Here is a 20,437-nt window from a genome sequence, read left to right on the forward strand (position 1 = left end):
ACTTCGAGAGTACACAAAATTTATATCACATTTATAACAATTTTATACTACCACATCACTTCTACTTGCCATAGTTGCAACGTTTATGTATTGTTTATACGTAATTAATACCAAATAGCGTATATTACTACAGCTTTTAATTAAAAAAGACGGTAATTACAATTCCGAGCACAGGACTCTGCTTTTGAAAATAGGACTCTCGATTGTCACGTGAGCGGTGTTGCCACGTTGTTCAGCATGGCTAATGAGCTACATATGTATAGTGCACCGATGACAAGATGTCCTCTGAGGGCAGATTTGCGGCCTTCTCATGGGACATCTTGTCATCGGTGCACAGTACATATGTGCATTTTGTAAAGAGGATTGTTCCCAAAAGTCTCTAATTATCCAGTTTCCCAAATTCTGAGCTATTATGAAATTTGAAACACCAGAAGTATCGCACGTGGCTAAGAAGTAATCGAGGCATTCGAACGAGGAGCGGTTTCGCGCTATCTCGACGTAAGCGAAACGACAAGGAAGACATTTGACGAGCCTGGAGTCGGAGTGAAATGGGGCTAAACAAGGATAAAAGTTACAGTGCGAGAGAGAGGCTCTTATGCAGCTTCCGGTTTGGTATGGAATCACGATATGCGTTCGCAGTTTCGTGCACCATCCTATAGGGCGGAGGGAGCCACCTTCGCCGTCCGAGGCTCGACGCGATTAATTATTTTGACAACCAAGTTTTTAATGGTGCTGGTTATATATTTTACTCGTTGAGGAATGAACCGCCTCACTTCTCCGATTAAGCATTTATTTCAAAAAATTTATTTTCTCCTAAAATAGAAAGGTATTTTTCATGCGAACAAGGCATAATGGCTGCGCGCTCGCACGTGATCCGGTGGTAGGGGCACCTTCCCCGTTAGTGCTTTTTCACTAGACGAACGGACACTATGATTGAATACATCTGCTGCACAGTGGGAAGCAATGTGAATTGGCGTTTGTGTTACGTTTATGAAATAGAATTTAGTTTACAATGAATTACAAGGAATATTAACAGTAATATAATATTAAGCGATTAAAGTAATATTAAGCAGTATGCCTGCACAAGAAGTTGCGGTTTTACAACCGCCTGCAACCGAAACCGAAGAAAATAATGCACCTTCTTCTCAGCCGATTGTGGGCATTATTTACCCTCCACCGGAGGTTAGAAACATTGTTGACAAAACAGCCAGTTTTGTGGCTAGAAATGGACCAGAATTTGAATCAAGGATTAGACAAAATGAACTGGGTAATCCAAAGTTTAATTTTTTAAATTTTGGTGATCCATATCATGCGTACTACCAGCATAAAGTAAAAGAATTTAAAGAAGGAAAGGGTCAAGAACCAGCAATAGGATTAGGACCAGGAAAAGCAGTTAATCTTGCAGCTCACCAAAAACAGCAAGAAATTTTAAAACAAGTGGAGCAACCGTTTGTTCCAAAAGATCCACCTGCAGAATTTGAATTCATTGCTGATCCTCCTTCTATTTCAGCTTTGGATTTGGATATTGTAAAGTTAACAGCTCAGTTTGTAGCTCGTAATGGTCGGCAATTTTTAACTAACTTGATGAACAGAGAACAAAGAAATTTTCAATTTGATTTCTTACGTCCTCAGCACTCTTTGTTTCAATACTTCACGAAGCTTTTAGAACAATACACTAAGGTATTAATTCCTCCCAAAGACCTACTACCACGACTTCGTGATGAAGCCTTTAACATGGACAAAATTTTAGAGCAAGTTAAGTATCGCGCTGAATGGTTAAAGTACCAAGAAGCTCAAAGGCGCAAAGAGGAGGAAGAGCTAGAACGCGAAAGAGTTGCTTACGCACAAATTGACTGGCACGATTTTGTTGTGGTCGAAACCGTCGATTACCAACAATTCGAAGTTGGTAATTTCCCAGCACCAACAACACCCGACGAAGTTGGTGCTCGAGTACTAATGCAGGAGAGAATAGAAGAAGGTGAAGATGTAGAGATGCAAATAGACAGCGAAGGGGATGATGAAATGCAGAACCGAACGGAAGGAGAAAAAGACCGTGCAAAGGATAACAATCAAGTACAAGACATGGAGGAGGATTCGAGCGACGAAGATGATGTATCACCACCGGGTGATACCCATAAGGCTAAAGAATCTAAACCGCGTGATAATAATATGCAGCCACCGCCATTACCTCCCACGCCAGGAAACGTTGTTGTGAAGAAAGGATATGATCCTAAGCAACATGGTAACAAAATTGTTCGTCCTGTTCCACCTGATGAATATCTGATATCTCCAATTACTGGAGAACGTATACCAGCGAGTAAGGTGCAAGAGCACATGCGAATTGGTTTATTGGATCCACGATGGGTTGAACAGAGAGATAAGCATCTGGATAAACTGGCTCAAGAAACAGTATTTGCCCCTGGTACAGCCATCGAAGCCAGTTTGAAACAGCTTGCCGAAAGGCGTACCGATATTTTTGGTGTCGGTGATGAGGAAACCGCTATTGGTAAAAAGATCGGGGAAGAAGATAAGAAGAAAGATGATAAAGTCACGTGGGACGGACATACGTCGAGTGTGGAAGCAGCAACCAGGGCTGCAAGAGCAAACATTACTCTGGAAGAACAGATTCACCAGATACACAAAGTCAAGGGACTTCTTCCGGATGAAGAGAAAGAAAAGATCGGACCGAAACCCGCCAATCGTGCAGCTGAACTATCGCACATGGCTGCGGCTGCTTCGAAACCTCAGGCTACTTTGAAAGCACCACCTAAACCACCGGCGCCAAAACCAGTACCGGTTCCAACGCAACCACCGCCACCGCCGACCATGAGTATGCCTACTATGGGTATTCCACAGCCAATGATGCCACAAGCACCTATGATGATGATGGCTCCTATGCCACCAATTCGGCCACCGCCGCTTATGAGTAGGCTATAATAGTTTTTCTCTTGCCTTTTATTTTATTGGTATTGATATTTCTGTTTGATTTTTTAGCACCGGCAATGTCGCCGTTTATGCCAACACCACCGCCTATGCAACCACCAATGGGATCTGCTGTAAGTATAGTTTGATTAATTAAAAGTAGCTCTTTAATTAATATCTATTTTATTTCTTTTTCAGATGGGAATGAAACATCCTAATGAACCCATGGAAGAAGAACCTCAAGCTAAGAAATTAAGAACCGAAGATTCGTTAATACCTGAACAACAGTTCTTAGCTAGAAATAAGGTATGTTGTATATCACAATTTTTAGATTCTTGTCTATTAACAAATTGCTGTTTACTTTGTTAGGGTCCTGTTCAGTTGAGTATAGCCGTGCCGATGATGACGGAGAAGGCAGAATGGAAATTGAACGGTCAGACATTGAATATCACCTTGCAATTAAGTGATACTGTATCAACAATGAAAGCCCTTATTCATGAACAAACTGGTATGCCTCCTGGTAAACAAAAATTGCAATACGAGGTAAGATATAAATTATATATTTTTTAATTATAATTGTACATTTAATATTAACAAGTTTGCTACGTGTGTTTTAGGGGATGTTCTTCAAAGATAATAATACCCTTGCATATTATAACTTAACATCCGGTAACGTAATCAATCTATTTCCAAAGGAAAGAGGTGGTAGGAAAAAGTAAAATGGATAAATCTGTAATTAAATGTATTTTAAACATTTTACATAACCTGTACGAAGAAACCAATTTTCTTTATTCTGAAAAATTAAATAGATATGTTACCAACAATCAACAATCGGTGTTACAATTTTTTGAGGTTAATAAAACACACCTTGAATTAAATGAAATGCCATCTTTTATTATTCGTGATTGTAATAAGTTAGCATTTAATAAATTAATAATGTATAATATAATAAAATTTATAAATATACAAATACAAAATTACATTTTAATTTATAAGCTCAGTTATCATTTTAAAAATTGCACTTAGGTTACCTTGTACTTTAATCAGTAAGGCATTAGCGATTTATAGTTAACTAGACTTATCTAATAAAAGAGCAGTTGTAAAATATATGAACACTTAGTGTTTATATCTTTTTTCAGCGATAAAAATCTACTTTCATTGCAACGATCCTTAAAAATCTGTTCCTTCAAAGAGAACTAAATAATGTTCTATGCGAGTATCTCTAAGCTCCTGAATTAATTCATTAAAATTCAAATTTTAGTATGTAAAAGCTTCTAAAAGTTGTACAAAAGTCTAAGAATATCATCGAATTATGAAATGCATTAAATGCAAGAATTCCTATTCCCTTTTTAAATTAATATTATGCATTGGAAAGGCCTCTGTTTTAAATGCTTTCATCTTAACATGTATACATATGTATATTACCTATTTACGTACTTCATTTTGTATTTGTTTTCTTTTTAATTTGTTCTATTATTTTCCGATACCGTGCAACCATTAATTTATATATCTAAAAATATAAAGATATATTGTTTAGAAGAATTATTTTGTTTAAGAAAATGAACACAGGTTTTTATGTTATAAAACTTACTGATTCCGCGTCATCGTAAGGATGGCACACTAGCTTTGGTTCTGGCAAGCAACGCGTTATTTCATCAAAGTTGCATTCGTTTCGTAACAAACCGTGTTTTGCTTGATAGGCTGCGCCCATCATAGCTGAATTGGCTATTTCCTGTTAAATACAAAGAATTAAACAAATACCTATCGAACACAAATAAGCATAGATTGCGAAAAATCTTAAAAAAGGTAAAACCTAAAGTCATTATTAACAAGGAAGGTATACTTAAATCTTCGGTATTGATTTGAATAATTATTATAATATATTATAATAGACCAAAAAAATAAACAATAGGTATTTTTTTCTTCCTATGGAAAATTTTGTTAGGGGGTGGAAGTAACCCTAAAAGTAACTACACAATCTTTATGGAAGAAATCAATTGAAAAATTTGTATTACAATTTTATGGGGATGAATCAATCATCCCTACACACGATTAAAATTATAAAAAATAAGGCAAGGTTCAAGTTAATAAATGGAATATAAATTATGTTTCATTTAAAAAATAAATGATGCAAATTATTACCGATATATAAACTGGAGAATTGAAAACATCGGAAAGTACTTGCAGTATGGCTTTGTTTGTAGATGCACCCCCTGTTGCAATAACACGTGTATTAGGCCCTGTGAACAATATTAATAATATAGATGTGTAATATAAATAAAAATAGATGTGCTAATTCTTGACTGTTTCATAGATATTACAAAAGTTTCTTCTTACCAATAACGAAACCAAAGTCCTCAGCATTAGCTCTTTTCGCGACAAATTGACCCTCGATTAAAGCTCTCACTTCAACCTCTTTTGAACTATACCGAGAAATTTCATCATTCGCTTTATTGAATCTGTGATCACCAATGACAAACGGCAAAATTTCTTGTGCATCGAAGTACAAGGCTAGATTTCCGAAATTACCCCGTGGTGTGCTTTCTAATAATTCGTTAAAGATCTGCCAAGATCCCTGTGCTGCGGTGTCTCGTATTCGTTCGCGAGTTAGAGATCCATTTTTAAAGCTGAAAATTTATAATCAGTGCATCGTTATTACTAAATTATTACTGCAATTTTATGGTCCTTAGAAATATTATTAAAGAAAGACTATTAATAGAATGTTTGAGAGCTTCATTTAATAATGGAAAATGTTTCTTTATTAAAGGAGATGACAAAAACAAATGGTTGAATGACAAAATTTCAGTAAAACGAAGTTGATAATAATTAAAATAGAGTATATTTACCAAAGCAATGCCATGTAAGCATCTTCATTAAGTGGATTAGAAAATACGTGTCCTTCCAAGACAGTTTTTGGTTTGTTCAACCATAAAAACAGAGTATCGCTCGTTCCTAAACTGCAAGCGATATCTCCTTCTTTCAATCTCATCCCTGTACATCAATAAATTAACATTTTACTACAATTGAAGTATATCAATTAAATAGCAACATGACTTATGACAAATCTTATATGAAATATGTTAATATGTTTTGAAGTGTAATCTTGTTCAAATTGAATTACGACATATTTTATATACCATTAAACTTGTTACAATTTGTTAAAATACTTTTTACTGGTAGGCGACGTTAGCATGAGAGAAACCGGTTCATTGGTAATTAGCATTTTTATGTTCTAATGTGGAAGATTTACGAAAGATTCATTTTCGCTGATGTTGCTATATTATGTGCTCGAAGATTTCTGTAAAATATTTTTATTTTTAATATATTTATGGATTTATAGATCATTACATAAATTGGTATTTGATAAATAGTATAATAATTAGACGAAATAGAATTTCAGATATTTAGAACTTTGGAATTTTAGAATTTTAAAATTTTAGAATGATGAGGGGGTCGATCCACATTTTTGAGGGGAGCTAGACTCACCCTGGCCGCAACCAAACTACGCCAAAAGTCTTAGTTAAAAAAGGATTAAGTGTAACCAAATTAATTTTTAACTTATCGCAAATCATAGTTTAAATGATAAATCTCATTAATCATTGGTCATGGGAGCGAAAGTCCGTGCACAGGGCAAATTGGATACCGTATTTACATGAATATTCATGAGAGATCGAACGGACAGAATCAAAAGTTGTCGTCAGAAGGCGAAATAGTGAGTATAAATTAATACTGTGGCTTCGAAGAGAATGTTGATACCGAAACCGTAGAATTAACGATAGTGTTACTTACCTATTAGAGAACCAGAATTGTCGCCCGTGAACGCAATTATCCTGCATGCCTCGTCGAAGCCGAATCTTTCTACGAAATAGGATGAAATTGGGCCGATATCGGTGCACGAGAAAACAGGTTTACCTAGTTTTTCTCTCAAACCTGAAGCGCAAGCCTGAGCAAATAGCAATTCAATCATAGATATTAAATAAATTATTTAGATAAGGATCTTTTTAATTTTAAGACATAGGTCAAATTTATTTGAACCTTCTGAAAATTAAAATCATATTTCAAAATAAAAAAAGGGATGAGTAAAGAAACTTAGAAAGATCCAATAAGAATTTTAGGAAGTCATCCTTACTTTTGTTGATATAATCAATAAAATCAATAATTAAATTATGTGATTAAATATTTTGATCTTCAGATATTTTATCAAAATTGCAAATTTAGAAAATGAAAATTAGAAAGATTTGTACATCTTAAAATGAAAATAATTCTAAATGGTCTATATACGTCATAAATTAATAATAATCATTAATAGTAAAATAGTATATGAAATGGTACATGATTAATTACTAGTCAATGATATATTATCAATGATATATTACCTCCAGTAATACGTCATCCCAGTCTTTCGTATGAATATTTAACAAGTTCATTCCAGATCCATCGGACCAATCAATAGGCGCAAAGTCGCCCAAGAATAAGGAAGCCAAAAAACTGCTAATTAAAGAGATTCGCTGAAAGATATAAGAAAAAAAAAAAATTTTAATAAAGGAAACGACTATGGAATCTTTTCTAAATGTTTCTTAATAAGAATACATAATCATATTTCGTTCAGTATTACAATATTAATGGATAATTAATACCTTTGTAAACTGGAATGTAAAATTATGCTAAAATTATTCCTCAAAACAAAAAGTGTTAATTTTTTTTTTCAACACTGTAGTATAATTATCTTGAATTCAAATAAATTCTCATTATTGCATTTTTAAAAGATTTGTATTAAAGCCTGTGAAACATCATATATTAACCGCTTACATTTATATAATTTACAACCATTTCTTCCATTTTTATGAGTATACTATAATTCATTTAATTTCAAAATTTATTATAAATAGTTCTACCAATAAGGATAATTTAAATATCTCAAAAATACAATAGCTAATTGTACAAATTATTATTCGTATTTGAGCCACATTCTAACGTTTGCACAGTATTATCCGTTTAATGGCAGTAGTATTTCTATAATCGTAATAAGAACGACCTAAATAGAGTGACATCGAGCAACACGGTATCTATTAAAGAGAACAGTTCAAACAGGCAACAGTAATCGTTCTTATCAGGCACGTTAGTTCACGATTCAATTTCTATTCAATTTCTAAAGTAATTACCGTCCTGTGCTTACAGAGGATTAAAGCATTCCAAACCAAAGGGAAGCAAGTGACATTTTAAGAAATTTTTTAATAACTGGCATCCCTTTAGTTCTAAATGCCTCAATTGAAATTAAGTACAAACGAACAAACGTGTATTTTGTGCTTTGCGAACATGTACCTACCTCGGTATTGTTGTAAGCTTCCGGTCTCCTGCGAGCTATCTTCGCTATCTGAGGTCCTGAGAATCTCTCGTACGCCCGAGATCCCGTTATCTCTGCTAATTTCTGTAATCAATACCAGAGATATCGCATTAAGAACAACCGATTACTGTGTTAATTAGTGTGCGAGTTAATCATGAATTAGTACGATTGTATTGAAAATAGCGTGATGCAATTCGTAGTATTGTAATCGTGGAAAAAGTAGAGCGAAATTTTCTCAAAGTACCATTTCCTTATATTGAAAATACCTCAAGTAAAATTTTCTTGCATTAAATTCTCTGAAATAACAATCGGTAAAATAATAATTATATCCTGCATATATCATGAATTTTCAAAACATGTTCTCCAAAATATTTGCTATTGTTTATAACTTCGATAAATTGATTTTAAATCAAAGTATGAAGTCACGATGATTAGTATTCTGGAAAACTAATTATCAGCAATTCCGTTGTCGATGCTCAGCAACAACATCAATAAAATGCTTGATAAATTATTGGGAAAAAGTTGAGTTGGTGCGACATTGAATCCAAATAATTCCAAAAATAATCAAGAAACCGTGGAAACGGTACCTTTTTACGCATTCCTTTTTTCTTCTCTTCTTTTGCTGAACATCAACGAGAATTTTTAAAAAATGTCTTGTGCCAATAAGATCGGAAACTATGATAACGACTATACTGGCGAGACTTGCAACGAATGTAAATTGCAAATTAATTCTTCGCCACGGATGAATATTCATGGAAATTACGTTTGAAGATTCTTGAGGAACAGCACGCGATTATTATTGAAAAATTCTTGATTAAACGTATAAGATAGTCTTTGTACACTTCAGGGTACCTTTTTATGGTAAAAAAATGGAAAAATTTATAGAAAATATCCAGTAAACTCAAATCATGTTATATTTTTTTGAATGCAATCATCGCACTTTTCTTATAAAATATAATATTTCAGTAATTATATATTTAAAAAAACAAAAACAAAAGAATAATATCAAAATTTTTAGACTAATCACATATTATAATGTATTGAAAATAAAATGAATATTTCGTTAATTATATCAAAAGTATATTGTTAATTAAATGCTCAATTAACTGAACATAGGTACCTAATTAAACATCATTTTTAATAGTCTGACTGTACAGATAAAAATAAGGAAAAAAGGAGCATGCTTGCAAATATCATTTTATAAAAACACAGAGTTCCGTTTTATGAATGAAATAAACTTGAATATAATTTTTACAAAATAAAAAGACATACTTTAGGACCGCCCACGATTTCTTCCAAAACATTGCATTCCTTAGTGGTGCTAGAATCCATCCACACAGGTGACTGTGCCACCGAGAAAGAGGCAAGGAGCTGTTCGTGTAAGAATTTTGCAGGATCCAATTGTTGCAAATGATTTCGACTGCCCTTGCCCCAGTAAACTGTGCCATGTTGCTATATAATAATGAATAAAGATAACGTTATCATTTATGTGTGTATTTTCTTTTTTTTCAAGCTCAGTAAAATGTTCGTCTTCATAGAGGTCGAGTATTGCGAAACTGTCTTTGATAGACGTACACATATTGATTGAGACAAAAGGAACTTTCTTCTGATTAGATTTTTTATATCTTCTTTTCAGTTTCGTTTACAATAAAACAAGAATTAACATTTTTGCTGTTTGTCAGCATTATATGGAACGGATTAAAAAAGTATTAATATACTCCTGAGCTAGGGACTTCAAATCTTATATTTCAAGGTTCGAATCCATGAGGTTCTAATAGTATTTTTTTTTTAAATCTTATTTATTATTTCCGTTATTGATAATTTCTAATTAGTATTTCTAATTGGAATTTCTAATAATACCTATTAAAAGGTGAAAATTTTTATTTTTGTAACATAAATCGACGTGAAAAGGTTTAAAAATGGGGTTCCAGAGGAATGTTTGAATATTTTCATAAGAAAATAAGGAATTGTTAAAGTAAGTATCTGTGATGTTTTAATCGTATAATTTACCCGTATGAAGTATTTTTTTACCTGTGCACATCCTGAAATAGCAGCCACTTTACTAAAATCGACACCACACACTCGCAATTTATCGAGTATCATGTCTAGGGCCTTAACCCACATCAAGGTGGGAGCCACCACCACGTGTTGCTCTTCCTTTTTTTGAATGACTCCTCCGTACGTTCTAAAATCATGTAATGTATAATTGATCACGAAATGATCGAGATTTCGTGTCAGAGATTCGTTCAAATTTGTTTTTAAAAATAATAAATGTAAATATTCGGCCAAAATATAGCAATTTTATTAATTAATTTTACTAATAGTTTTTTTGTCTTGAATTTGAATACTGTCTTGAACCAAAAAGAACATGTTTTGGTCGAATATTAAATGTCAAAAGATTAATCTGGCTAGGAAGAATTTTTTTTAATAAATAACAATATGTTATAGACTTGAAAAAAATTAATATTACATGCACAAACATAAAACAACTATAAAACATACCTAAATTCTGGCAGATCATTGTCGAATTGTACACTGGTTTCGTGGAGAACGGCGAGATTATTATCAACGACTACCGCTTTCAACTACGGCCAAAAATATTTGTTAATCACTTTTTTGTCTCATGTTCCAAGTTGCCTTTGCTTTGCGAAAAACAAAAATCTTTCATTCTACAGGAAAGTAGTTAATTAATTACGCTACTCTATATAAATTGAAGGCGATAAAATTGAATCTGAAATTCAATGCGATGCCTTCGAGCTTATCGTGCGAATATATAAACAACTATTTCACGATCACAAACATGCAGTTCTATATCAGTTACTTAATAAGAAATCATTTATGTTTGATACAGTGAAAAATATACATAATTGTTAGTGTACAATACCAGTGTGTATTATCAAGAGAGAAATAATTAAACAATATTAATGATAACACAAAAATTAATTATCTAGTTCATATTTGTAATTATTGATATTTGTTTTAATACTTTGTTTTCTAAGTGAAAAACACACGCAAGTGTTAGGCAATTTTAATTATCTTTTCGACTGGTATTTTAGTGTTCCGCGTTTTTCTTTACGGAGAAGTACACTCTTTTATCGTAATGTTATCATCCTGTTAGATAATTATGACCCAGTGCACGCACGTCACACTGCAAAACACAATTATCTATTAACGAAGATGAGCTTATGTATCACTCTAATAAACTGTACCGTATTTACATGTCTCTTCGAATACAAAGGTAAATTGCAGTAAATTTATCACTACAAGTTATATGAAAAACCCAAAATGGCATTGATTACCTTTTTAATTTATTAAAAAAACGGATTTATATATAATCAATTAAATGTGTTGTGTGATTAAAATTTTAAGAAAAAATGTTGCTAATATATGTCTGTAGAGATAAATATTTAAAAGTTGAAAATATAAGTAATTTAAAATTGATTATGCGAAATAAAAAGATAATTAAGTTTAAATATATAACTACATAGTTCGTTATGTTATATTGTTCTGCAATTAAAATCATTTAATCTTTGAAAACAAACAGAAGTTTTGCGTAATAACAATTAAAGTATGTTCTTTTTAATTTTAAATAATATATTCCATTCAAAAACACTTTTGTAAGTTCGAAAGAAACGCGCGTTACTAAGCGCATGCGCAGTGAGTGATGTGCAGTAGAAGCCAGTAAGGTAGCATCATAAAGATGCAAAAGAAAACTACTCTTCAGAATAACAAATACTTTTTATAACTTATCTTACGACTATATTAATTATTTCTAAATAGAACGTGAAGTTCTAAAACCAGTACAATAAAAATGAAACACAGAAATGAATAGTGGAGAGAAAAGTAAGAGCGAGAGAAATGGAGTTGGTCAAGCTGTCACCTATGACTCATGTCAACCATCAGTTTTTTTGCCCAAGAAGAATACGTGATGTTCGACAGAGATTATTCATTAAATGGAAATGTACAGCAACTCGTTATGAGAAGCAGATCACAAATTTTTAAGGATTTACCTGCTGCGTGCTGAGATCGAGCCCTAAGTATGTCGCGTTTGAAGCGGTACCCATGTTTCAATAATCGTAAACTGTCACAAAACGAGATGAAATAGTGAAACGAGTACAACCTGGTGAATTATCAATGAAATAGATAGGTTTGAATAACGCGTTCACTACACCGTGTGACCGCACACTGCTTTGATTCACAAGAAACTAATGTATGAACGTTCTAGTCCGTACGTTGTCTACGCTCGTTCTCAGCACAAGTCGAGGAGGCATCGTTACGCGCTGTTTCGCGTTCATTACGCGACGCAACGAGACTAAACGGGAGTAATCTTATCGTTATTATTAATAATATAACTCTGTGCGTTGCGTAAGACAGATTAACGAACTACGAAAGTCGGTTTAGTTAACGTTATTTGTCCTTTACGACATTCCCATGACATTTCGTGCGACCAAATGAACGTCTGACGTTCCACGATAGTGAGGTTAAGTTTCCGTCGATACGGATTTTCGCTTGGAGAGCATTGAATTTCTTTACCGGCTGATCTGTGGTGGAGGTGTTTTATGATACCTGCCTAGCTCACCTGTGAATTTCTCACAGGATAATTGAATGACTTATAGCGGTTGTTACTTTGTTACACTCTGAATATAAAATAAGAAACGCTAATTAATGTGTTTCTCTATCTTCTTTACGCAACATTTATTGCGGTTATTATTGTATATACAATGGAATGTTCCTTTCTGTACAATGCAATCGAATTAGAATAATTAGAGCTTCGAAATAGAAGAAATTTAGTAGATCATAAATTGAACAATAGAACAACAGGCATTGTTCGATTTTTAAATTAAAAATAAATTGAAAATATCATTTAATGCAAATCAAATTTTTATATGTTCATTTTCGGAAAAAATTCTCCAAAATATTTCCAAATAATTTCATTAAGCATAACATGAAAATTTTGACGAGTTCTTCAATAATTAATCTTCACTAATTAATACTGTTAAAATGTCCGTATCAGTATTCATGATACTGTTAAAAGTATAAGTATAATAAATCATTTTAGTAGCATCAATAAGGAAGTTAATTTCTTGCGTCTATTAATTATTGAATTATATTGCCAATAAAAAAGATTCATTCTATTATACATTTTGAAAATCATTACCTTCTACTTATATTATACACCCTGTATATGAGCTGCATTGTGCAATGGTTTCGTATTTCAAAATCGTCGTTCGAAACAAGCATACTTCGATATTTTTTGAACAGTTCGAAATGGAAGTAAATTTCTTTGCATTAATAGAATTCGCTATACAGGTTTTTAAACCGGTTTCTCTCATAACTGCACAAACTGCATAGACGCGTCTACAACATTCTATTGGCATGAAAAAAAATCACCGAAACGTGATTAAATTGCACATATTTGTGTTAAATAGCGTTTCGATTAAAAGACTGCGTTAAACTATTAATGGATAAAATGTATTCAAATAATATCATAAAAATTAATTAAGATGGTTCATAAATAAAAATACTCATTGCTAAAATATTATTATTGTAATAAGTAAAATCACTATTTATTTTTACTTTCTTCTCTGAATATTATTCATTCATTCTAGCAATCAATTATTAATTTTTGGAACTCTATCAATTTTCCAAGTAATTTAGTATGCTGATGGTACCCTATTCTTTTAAATAACTGTATTATAATAAAAAATTTAAATAATATAGAAATAAGAAATAATAACAAATAAAACATTATTCCAAATCTCCAAATGCAACAAAACCAGTCATACATTCCTTCCACTATTAACAAATCCAATAAAATCCACCCTAGATCGGATTGAAACCCATTCACCAGACGGACATGAATCACGTCTCGGTAATATTTCCTCCTCCAATAGTCTCTTTCAAGGATTCACCGAGAGGCTTCGAACAGCAAGGGGTAGCGTAAAAATAAAACGCTCCTCGGAACCCGGGCCATTATACTCTGTCCGAAAAACAATTATCAGGAACAACCTGAAAACCATAATAATTTGCGGCAAGTATCGTTCGTGTAATCCGTGGCGTTGTTTTTCCGAAAGATGAAAACGAGCTGCCATGGGCGAGCGTGTAACGATGCTGCCCGATACTGGGTGGTAGTCTGGTGCATCACGGTGCAATCAGTTGCAGCAGCAACCGTGCGATGGTCTATCGAGAAGGAAAAGGAGAGGACGAAAGTATGAGAATGAAGGAGATTGTCAAGTTATGTTAGTCGATGCACGGGTTTGTTTGCGTAGTCGTCGACTACGCTGGTGTACACACGACGGACGAAGAGGGTTAAGGAGGAGGGAGGGTTGATACGAGGGTGCCAGGGGGTCTGGCCCAAGCCTGTTTGTCGGTCCCGTTGCCCTATAATCGTGGTATACGGGATAATGGTTTGGGTTAAGGGACGCCAGGACGAGCCGAGACGAGGGGGATACGTGGAAGGAGATCAGAGGAAAGGACGTATGGGAGCCGCCAGCAACGGCGTCGAGACAGGGCAGTTTCGGACGCCCGGTTCCTTCTTCGAACGCACAACCAATCGAGCGAAACTTTCGCTGGCTCGGCTTACTTCTCGTTTGGCAGAGCTTTTCTTTTTCCATCGCGATCCTACCCACCGATGATTTCTGATCCTGCGACACGGACCTGAAATGTAATTATCGAGAAAGCCCAATGGAGAACGTTCCGCTTACGCTGTAACTCGGCTATTGTAAAATGTGAAAGTATTATGCCGTCTGATTCCAATTCAAACTCGGCATATTCGAAGGGGATCCAGTTTTATTACGCTACAAATTAAACCTCTTATGAGACGAGATATATTCTCCTTCGACGATATTAGAGCATCGATCAAGTGGCTCTGGAAGGAAGGAATTTATTTTAATGCAGGACTTTATATTCCACGGAGTCGTATAAAGTTCGTCGAAACTTTGGCATGTCTTACGGATACGCTTGACGCAGAATTCCAGACGTTGCTGCTTTCTTGCTGGTCCGTGCTTGGCGAGGAATGGATTAATTTCTTTCTTAAAGGAATTTCTTTCAACCTTCTCTCCCTTTGCCTCTATACGACCCATAATGAAAATTACATTTTCATTTTTCATTCAATCTTAATTCTATATTTACTTCCTTAATTCTTAAAAATGAAGTCAATTTTGAAAAAGAAAGTCCTAAATCTCCAAAAATCTTTCATCAGCAACGCGAAAGACAAGGGCCGTTGTTCACCTGTGAGTGAGTTGAATGCGTGTTTAACGCGCAAGAAGAAGCAGGGAAAGCGCAGCGGAGGAGGACCCTCGAACGGTGGTTGTTGATGCGGTTCGACTGCAAATTTTTTGGAAGCGTAGAGTTTCATTATCTAAACACATCGTCGTCGAATACATAGATATATCGATAGGGTGGCAGGGTAAAAAAAAAAGCGAGGAGGGTGGTGCAGAAGCGGCGGATGGCGTTGGCGACAGCCGGCAGAGCCACGTCGTCGCCGTCGAACGGACGACGACGAAACGACGGGGCCGCTCTTTCGTGCAGACGGCCGAAACGGGGAAAGGGAGAAAGAGACAGCCGGGCGCCGATTCCAGCGACCGGCCGGCGCTAACCTCGACGCCAAACCGTAGAGCGTCGCCGACACCGTCGCCGCCACTGGCCGACCCGCGACACGACGAAGACGACGACGACGACGATGTCTCTCGACGACCACGACGACGTCGACCAATGCAAGAATACTTCTGTTGGCATCGTGGCATCGTCACGACGGGGGTGGGACGTTGCTCATCGGTCGCCAAGCAGGGGACGCCTTTTACCCCTTACCCATACCCCTTGTATCATCGACTCGTGTTTGTCAGCTGAATCTTCTTCATATCCTCCTGTTTTCTTGTTTAGAAATAATTATGAATCTAGGATTTATTTACGTCGATCGAGGTGCCGGTGTGTCTTTATAGTTACTCTCTCCCTACGTTAGCTAACGGATGATCGTAAAACGTTTGTTCCGACGAATGACATTTGGTTTTATCGTTCTTATAGAATTCATGTAATATCGATCAAGCTTGTAAGAAATGTTTTCGAAAGATGTTTACCCCGGAAACTTCTTTCGCGATGGATGCTTTCGCAGAGGATAATCGTAAATAGATCGATGCTTCGAGAGTGGATGTATGGACAGGTGAATATTTGTTTCTTTTTATGAAATGACTTATTTGATTTTCGTTTTATTTAGTGCCTCCATTTGCTTGGAAATATTAATAAGGGATGATCCTGAATTCAGAAGTAACTTCAACTTTCTATACAATTCAATTTCATATTAACAATTATAATTAATAAAAACAATCTGGAACAATGTTTAATATATCATATAATAGGGTACCATCAAGACATTCCATTAGTAATATCATTTTAAAAGTGTTTTTGCTATAATTGTAAATGAAGTACAGAGCAATAATTATTATAATGTGACGGTGTTTTTTGAACGTTTCATGCATTTTAAGAGTGATTCGAACGATCGAGTTCGCGATGGTTCCAGGTCCAGAACTATAATTCATTTTTTCGGTGGCTAGAGACGGCGCCTCTATGTATAGAGATGCACCCTCCCCCTGTTCCCATGTTTTAACCCATGCCAGCGCCTATCCCCGCGTATCCACGAAAAATAGGAGCGACCATTGGGGCGGAAGATGACTACGACGGCTCCAGCGTGGGGCGCCAAGTGTTTTGATGCTTGTTATGCGAAGGGGAGCTTGATAAACAACGAGTTGGAGAACGAAGCCGGACCTAGATCGTCACCATCACCTTCCCACCCACACTTGAAACCAACATCCGACTGACTGGCTACGATTGTGTCATTACAAGAGAATTGATATCAGGACGTTATAACGTTCCTTCTTCGTTTCCTTGTGTACCAGGAGGGGGCGACTCGTAAAGTTGAATCGCTAACGCTCCTTGATTGCTCGGCAACAAATTGAAATCGGAGGTATTGTTGCTAACGTAATGATCCAAGAAATCAGTGACGAGTGGAGTTTCCACGACCTGTAACTCTTTTGAATAATAGTGATAGGGAAAGTAGGGTAAAAGTGGGTATCAAATATATTTTTCTGCATAATAAGTCATTATTAATTATAGTATTTTAAATTTAGTATGTATTATTTCTAAAATTAACAAATTAACGTTCACAGTTATTATTAGAAGAAATATTCATTCATTATTTCCAAGTTTGATAAATATTTCTACCAAATATTGCAAATATAATTACTAACAGAATTGAAATATTTATAATCTATGTACTCGTTCAACAGCGCAATTTATAAGAAATAAAGATTTTTCGAGTCCTTTGTTTATTTATAGAACAATTTCGGTGCGAGCTCGTTTCATTCCCCTTGGCAGTAACAAATGTGAAGAAACATATGTTTCCGAGCAAATTTTGTCGAGAATCAGTCGAATTTCGGACAATTTATGATGTTGCATTCCAATGCTACGGAATTAGACACATTAATGATCCTTGCCATTCCGTTTCACCCCATCGCTATCATTATCCGCGTTCCGAGCCGTCCAAAAAAAAGACATTTAAATGCACGCGCGTGACAGAAATAGTGTTTGACTTTTAACATAACAAGCAAACATACACTTACTTAGTATTCATCTGCGTAGTTAGCATGGATGAAAGGATAAATACGTAGAATGCTATAAATTGTTCAATGTATAGTATCATCTATTAAAATCAACCGGCTAATTAATTATTTCATTTATCAGTAGCTACGTAATTAAATGTTTCAAATACAATTTTAATAAGTGAACAATTAATATTTTGCAAAAAATATTGAAAAATTAAAGTAATCAGTTACTAATAAAATATTTCTAAGATTTCATACATGGGTGATTAGAGAAATAACACTTTCATTAATAATAGTTTCCCATTTACAGAGTAATTAATTTATGCCAGAATAATTGACTGAAAGAGAAAGCTTGCTACCAAACCTGAATCACAATAGGAGTCCATATTTCCACGAGAAATCTTCATCATTCAAATGGCATTCATAAACAATTTAAGCATAGAAGCTCGTGTTTACGGTAATGAAGGTTGTCAATTTTGCCATACTTCACCTCTGTACAGGGGAGAGACGAAGCCTGATCTCTAAAACATCAGACCGGTAGGGGGATGGGGTTTGGGATGCTAGCACAAATGACATTGTTTATCTCCAGTTTGGAGCAAGAAAAGTCTTGGTATACGGTTAGTCGTTCGACTTCAGTCGGTCAAGAACCTTCGTGTATACGATTTGCCAGGGCGTTCTCGTTGGTCATGCGTGCCCGTACCCTCCCGTTCCTTTCATCCTGCTCACTCGTTACCCCGTACGGTTGGTGGATACACAAACGAGCCAAGGGGGTAGGACACGTACACATACGCATACATGTAGGTGAAATGGCGTCAAGATCCGCGTCGCCACGTTACTGGCGCGCCGTTGCTCTGTCGCCGTGAATACGCGCCGGACGAGGCCGCCCTTAGGCAACAGACATCCACAGGGATGAGCAGACAGGCTCCAGTCGTCCTCTCTACACTATGCTACATATTGCGCGGTCGTCGGGCTAGCGGCCAGTCGACGCTCGACGATCGACGCAGTCGGTCTTTCATTGTTTATTCCAATTCGTCTTCCGATAGTGAGATACAATTGACAAATTTTCACGAGCTGGAACCGTGGCACGATCAGCCAATATCGCGAGTACACGGTACCGTCGGTTGCGCGCCGTTTGAATATCCCGCGCCGCGGTGCAATTCGAAGAATCCGTGCGTGTTACCCATTTTTCATCCTTTATTTTAAATATAATCATAGACATTTTTGAAAGGATTAAATTATATAATAATGATCATTCTGATATTGAAATTGATACTTTTAGGGAACAATCACACATTGCACCTTTATCTTTTAAATTCGTCATTGAAATAAGAAATGAAAATAGTTTTCTTTAAAATATTTTTACTATGTATTAAGAAATGTTATTATTAGAATTATTGATTAATTAAACAAAACATGATTAGTTATGGAAATAGCAGGATATGACTATATACAAATTGAAAAAACACCAACTATGTTTACGAATATAAACTTTCTTTAAAATATTTGTTTCTTTAACATAGACTATATTGCACTATCATTGAATTTATCATGTGAGCGTTTGCATTGGATTTTACAATTAGTGCAACGAACTTTAGATTACGGAAGTCGCTATTATAAATTCTACTTTGAACTCTGGCACGACGCATGCGCGTCAGTTAACCAATAGGGGAATCCCGGCATTGCAACAGGTAAGAAATGTTGACAGTTCAGTGTATGTATTGCGGCACAGTGTGACAACCACGTGGTCAGAAGAGAACGCATCGAGCATATTTTTTAGAAACGAGTAATTTTTACTCAACAAATCTGATAAACGTTGCTTCTTATTTTATTTTACAAATGCCATTTTTATTAAATTTCTATTTAAATATCTTTTTAAATATCTCTGTCATTATGAATATTATTATAAATATTATCTAATATTATTATTACTTATTTCCAGTCTTTCAATTTTTCTTACAATCGCTTAGCAAAATATAGTTTTTTGCGATATAAAATAAATATCGAATTACTCTTAAGAAGGAATACTCTTTACTTTCATATTTTCCCTTCAAAACAGAATTTCATTTATCGTAATTCCACAGAGATAATAAAATTAATGATACTTAATCGCGAAACGATGAACTTCGATTGGTTAAGAATAACGATGCTTGGAAATAATATTGAAATAACATTAGTATCCATCCATGTCTAATAAAAATGACACTATTTACGTTTTGCATTATTTATATCCGTGATCTCCGCATGAATGTACGTAGATACGCATCGAAACCTTCAACATTATCACGACAGTAACATTGACATTGCGTTGCGATCATCTTGTGCATACAAGGCGCATTCTGATAAATGATGTTGAAGGAAAGCGATGCAATGTGTATGATCCGATGGTCGTATGGAATAGAAAATATGCTATGCATTTTCTGTAGCCATCGAACCAATGATATTAGACGACAGTATTAGAATATAATCGTCTAGTTTCTATATTTAACCCTGTGTAACAAATTCCAAATTTTCTTTATCACCTCTATCACTTTCAGTGTCGAGTTGGGTTAATACCAATAGAAATTTATATTGTACA

At 35.0% G+C, this 20,437-nt stretch overlaps 2 protein-coding genes across 2 annotated transcripts; one reads left to right on the plus strand and one right to left on the minus strand.

Annotated features, from left to right (window-relative positions):
* Positions 1-897: 897 nt before the first annotated feature.
* On the plus strand, positions 898-3,753 carry LOC114880199 (splicing factor 3A subunit 1). The gene is made up of 5 exons (XM_029195939.2): positions 898-2,926; positions 2,995-3,056; positions 3,121-3,228; positions 3,292-3,465; positions 3,540-3,753. Exons 1-5 carry the CDS (start codon positions 1,075-1,077, stop codon positions 3,639-3,641), a joined length of 2,298 nt encoding a protein of 765 aa, XP_029051772.1. The 5' UTR covers positions 898-1,074; the 3' UTR covers positions 3,642-3,753.
* A 42-nt stretch (positions 3,754-3,795) lies between these two features.
* LOC114880200 (xylulose kinase) lies at positions 3,796-13,086 on the minus strand. The gene is made up of 12 exons (XM_029195941.2): positions 12,277-13,086; positions 10,769-10,851; positions 10,298-10,451; positions 9,539-9,718; positions 8,249-8,350; positions 7,299-7,430; positions 6,712-6,865; positions 5,769-5,913; positions 5,260-5,549; positions 5,065-5,162; positions 4,514-4,654; positions 3,796-4,432 (listed from the first exon to the last, which is right to left on the minus strand). The coding sequence occupies exons 1-12, from the start codon at positions 12,328-12,330 to the stop codon at positions 4,361-4,363; spliced, it is 1,605 nt and encodes a 534-aa protein (XP_029051774.2). The 5' UTR covers positions 12,331-13,086; the 3' UTR covers positions 3,796-4,360.
* Positions 13,087-20,437: the final 7,351 nt, after the last annotated feature.

Source organism: Osmia bicornis, chromosome 3, assembly GCF_907164935.1.
Source record: "Osmia bicornis bicornis chromosome 3, iOsmBic2.1, whole genome shotgun sequence".
NCBI classification, from domain to species: domain Eukaryota; kingdom Metazoa; phylum Arthropoda; class Insecta; order Hymenoptera; family Megachilidae; genus Osmia; species Osmia bicornis.

Excerpts from the sequence above, each read along its gene's own strand:
- LOC114880200 (XM_029195941.2), bottom strand. The coding sequence starts at position 12,330 with ATGGGTACCGCTTCAAACGCGACATACTTAGGGCTCGATCTCAGCACG. Across the intron at positions 8,351-9,538 it reads AAATCGTGGGCGGTCCTAAA|AAATTAGCAGAGATAACGGG; the intron begins GTATGTCTTTTT and ends TATTGATTACAG. Across the intron at positions 4,433-4,513 it reads CTTACGATGACGCGGAATCA|ATATATAAATTAATGGTTGC; the intron begins GTAAGTTTTATA and ends TTATATTTTTAG.
- LOC114880199 (XM_029195939.2), top strand. The coding sequence starts at position 1,075 with ATGCCTGCACAAGAAGTTGCGGTTTTACAACCGCCTGCAACCGAAACC. Across the intron at positions 2,927-2,994 it reads TCGGCCACCGCCGCTTATGA|CACCGGCAATGTCGCCGTTT; the intron begins GTAGGCTATAAT and ends TTGATTTTTTAG. Across the intron at positions 3,229-3,291 it reads AGTTCTTAGCTAGAAATAAG|GGTCCTGTTCAGTTGAGTAT; the intron begins GTATGTTGTATA and ends TTACTTTGTTAG.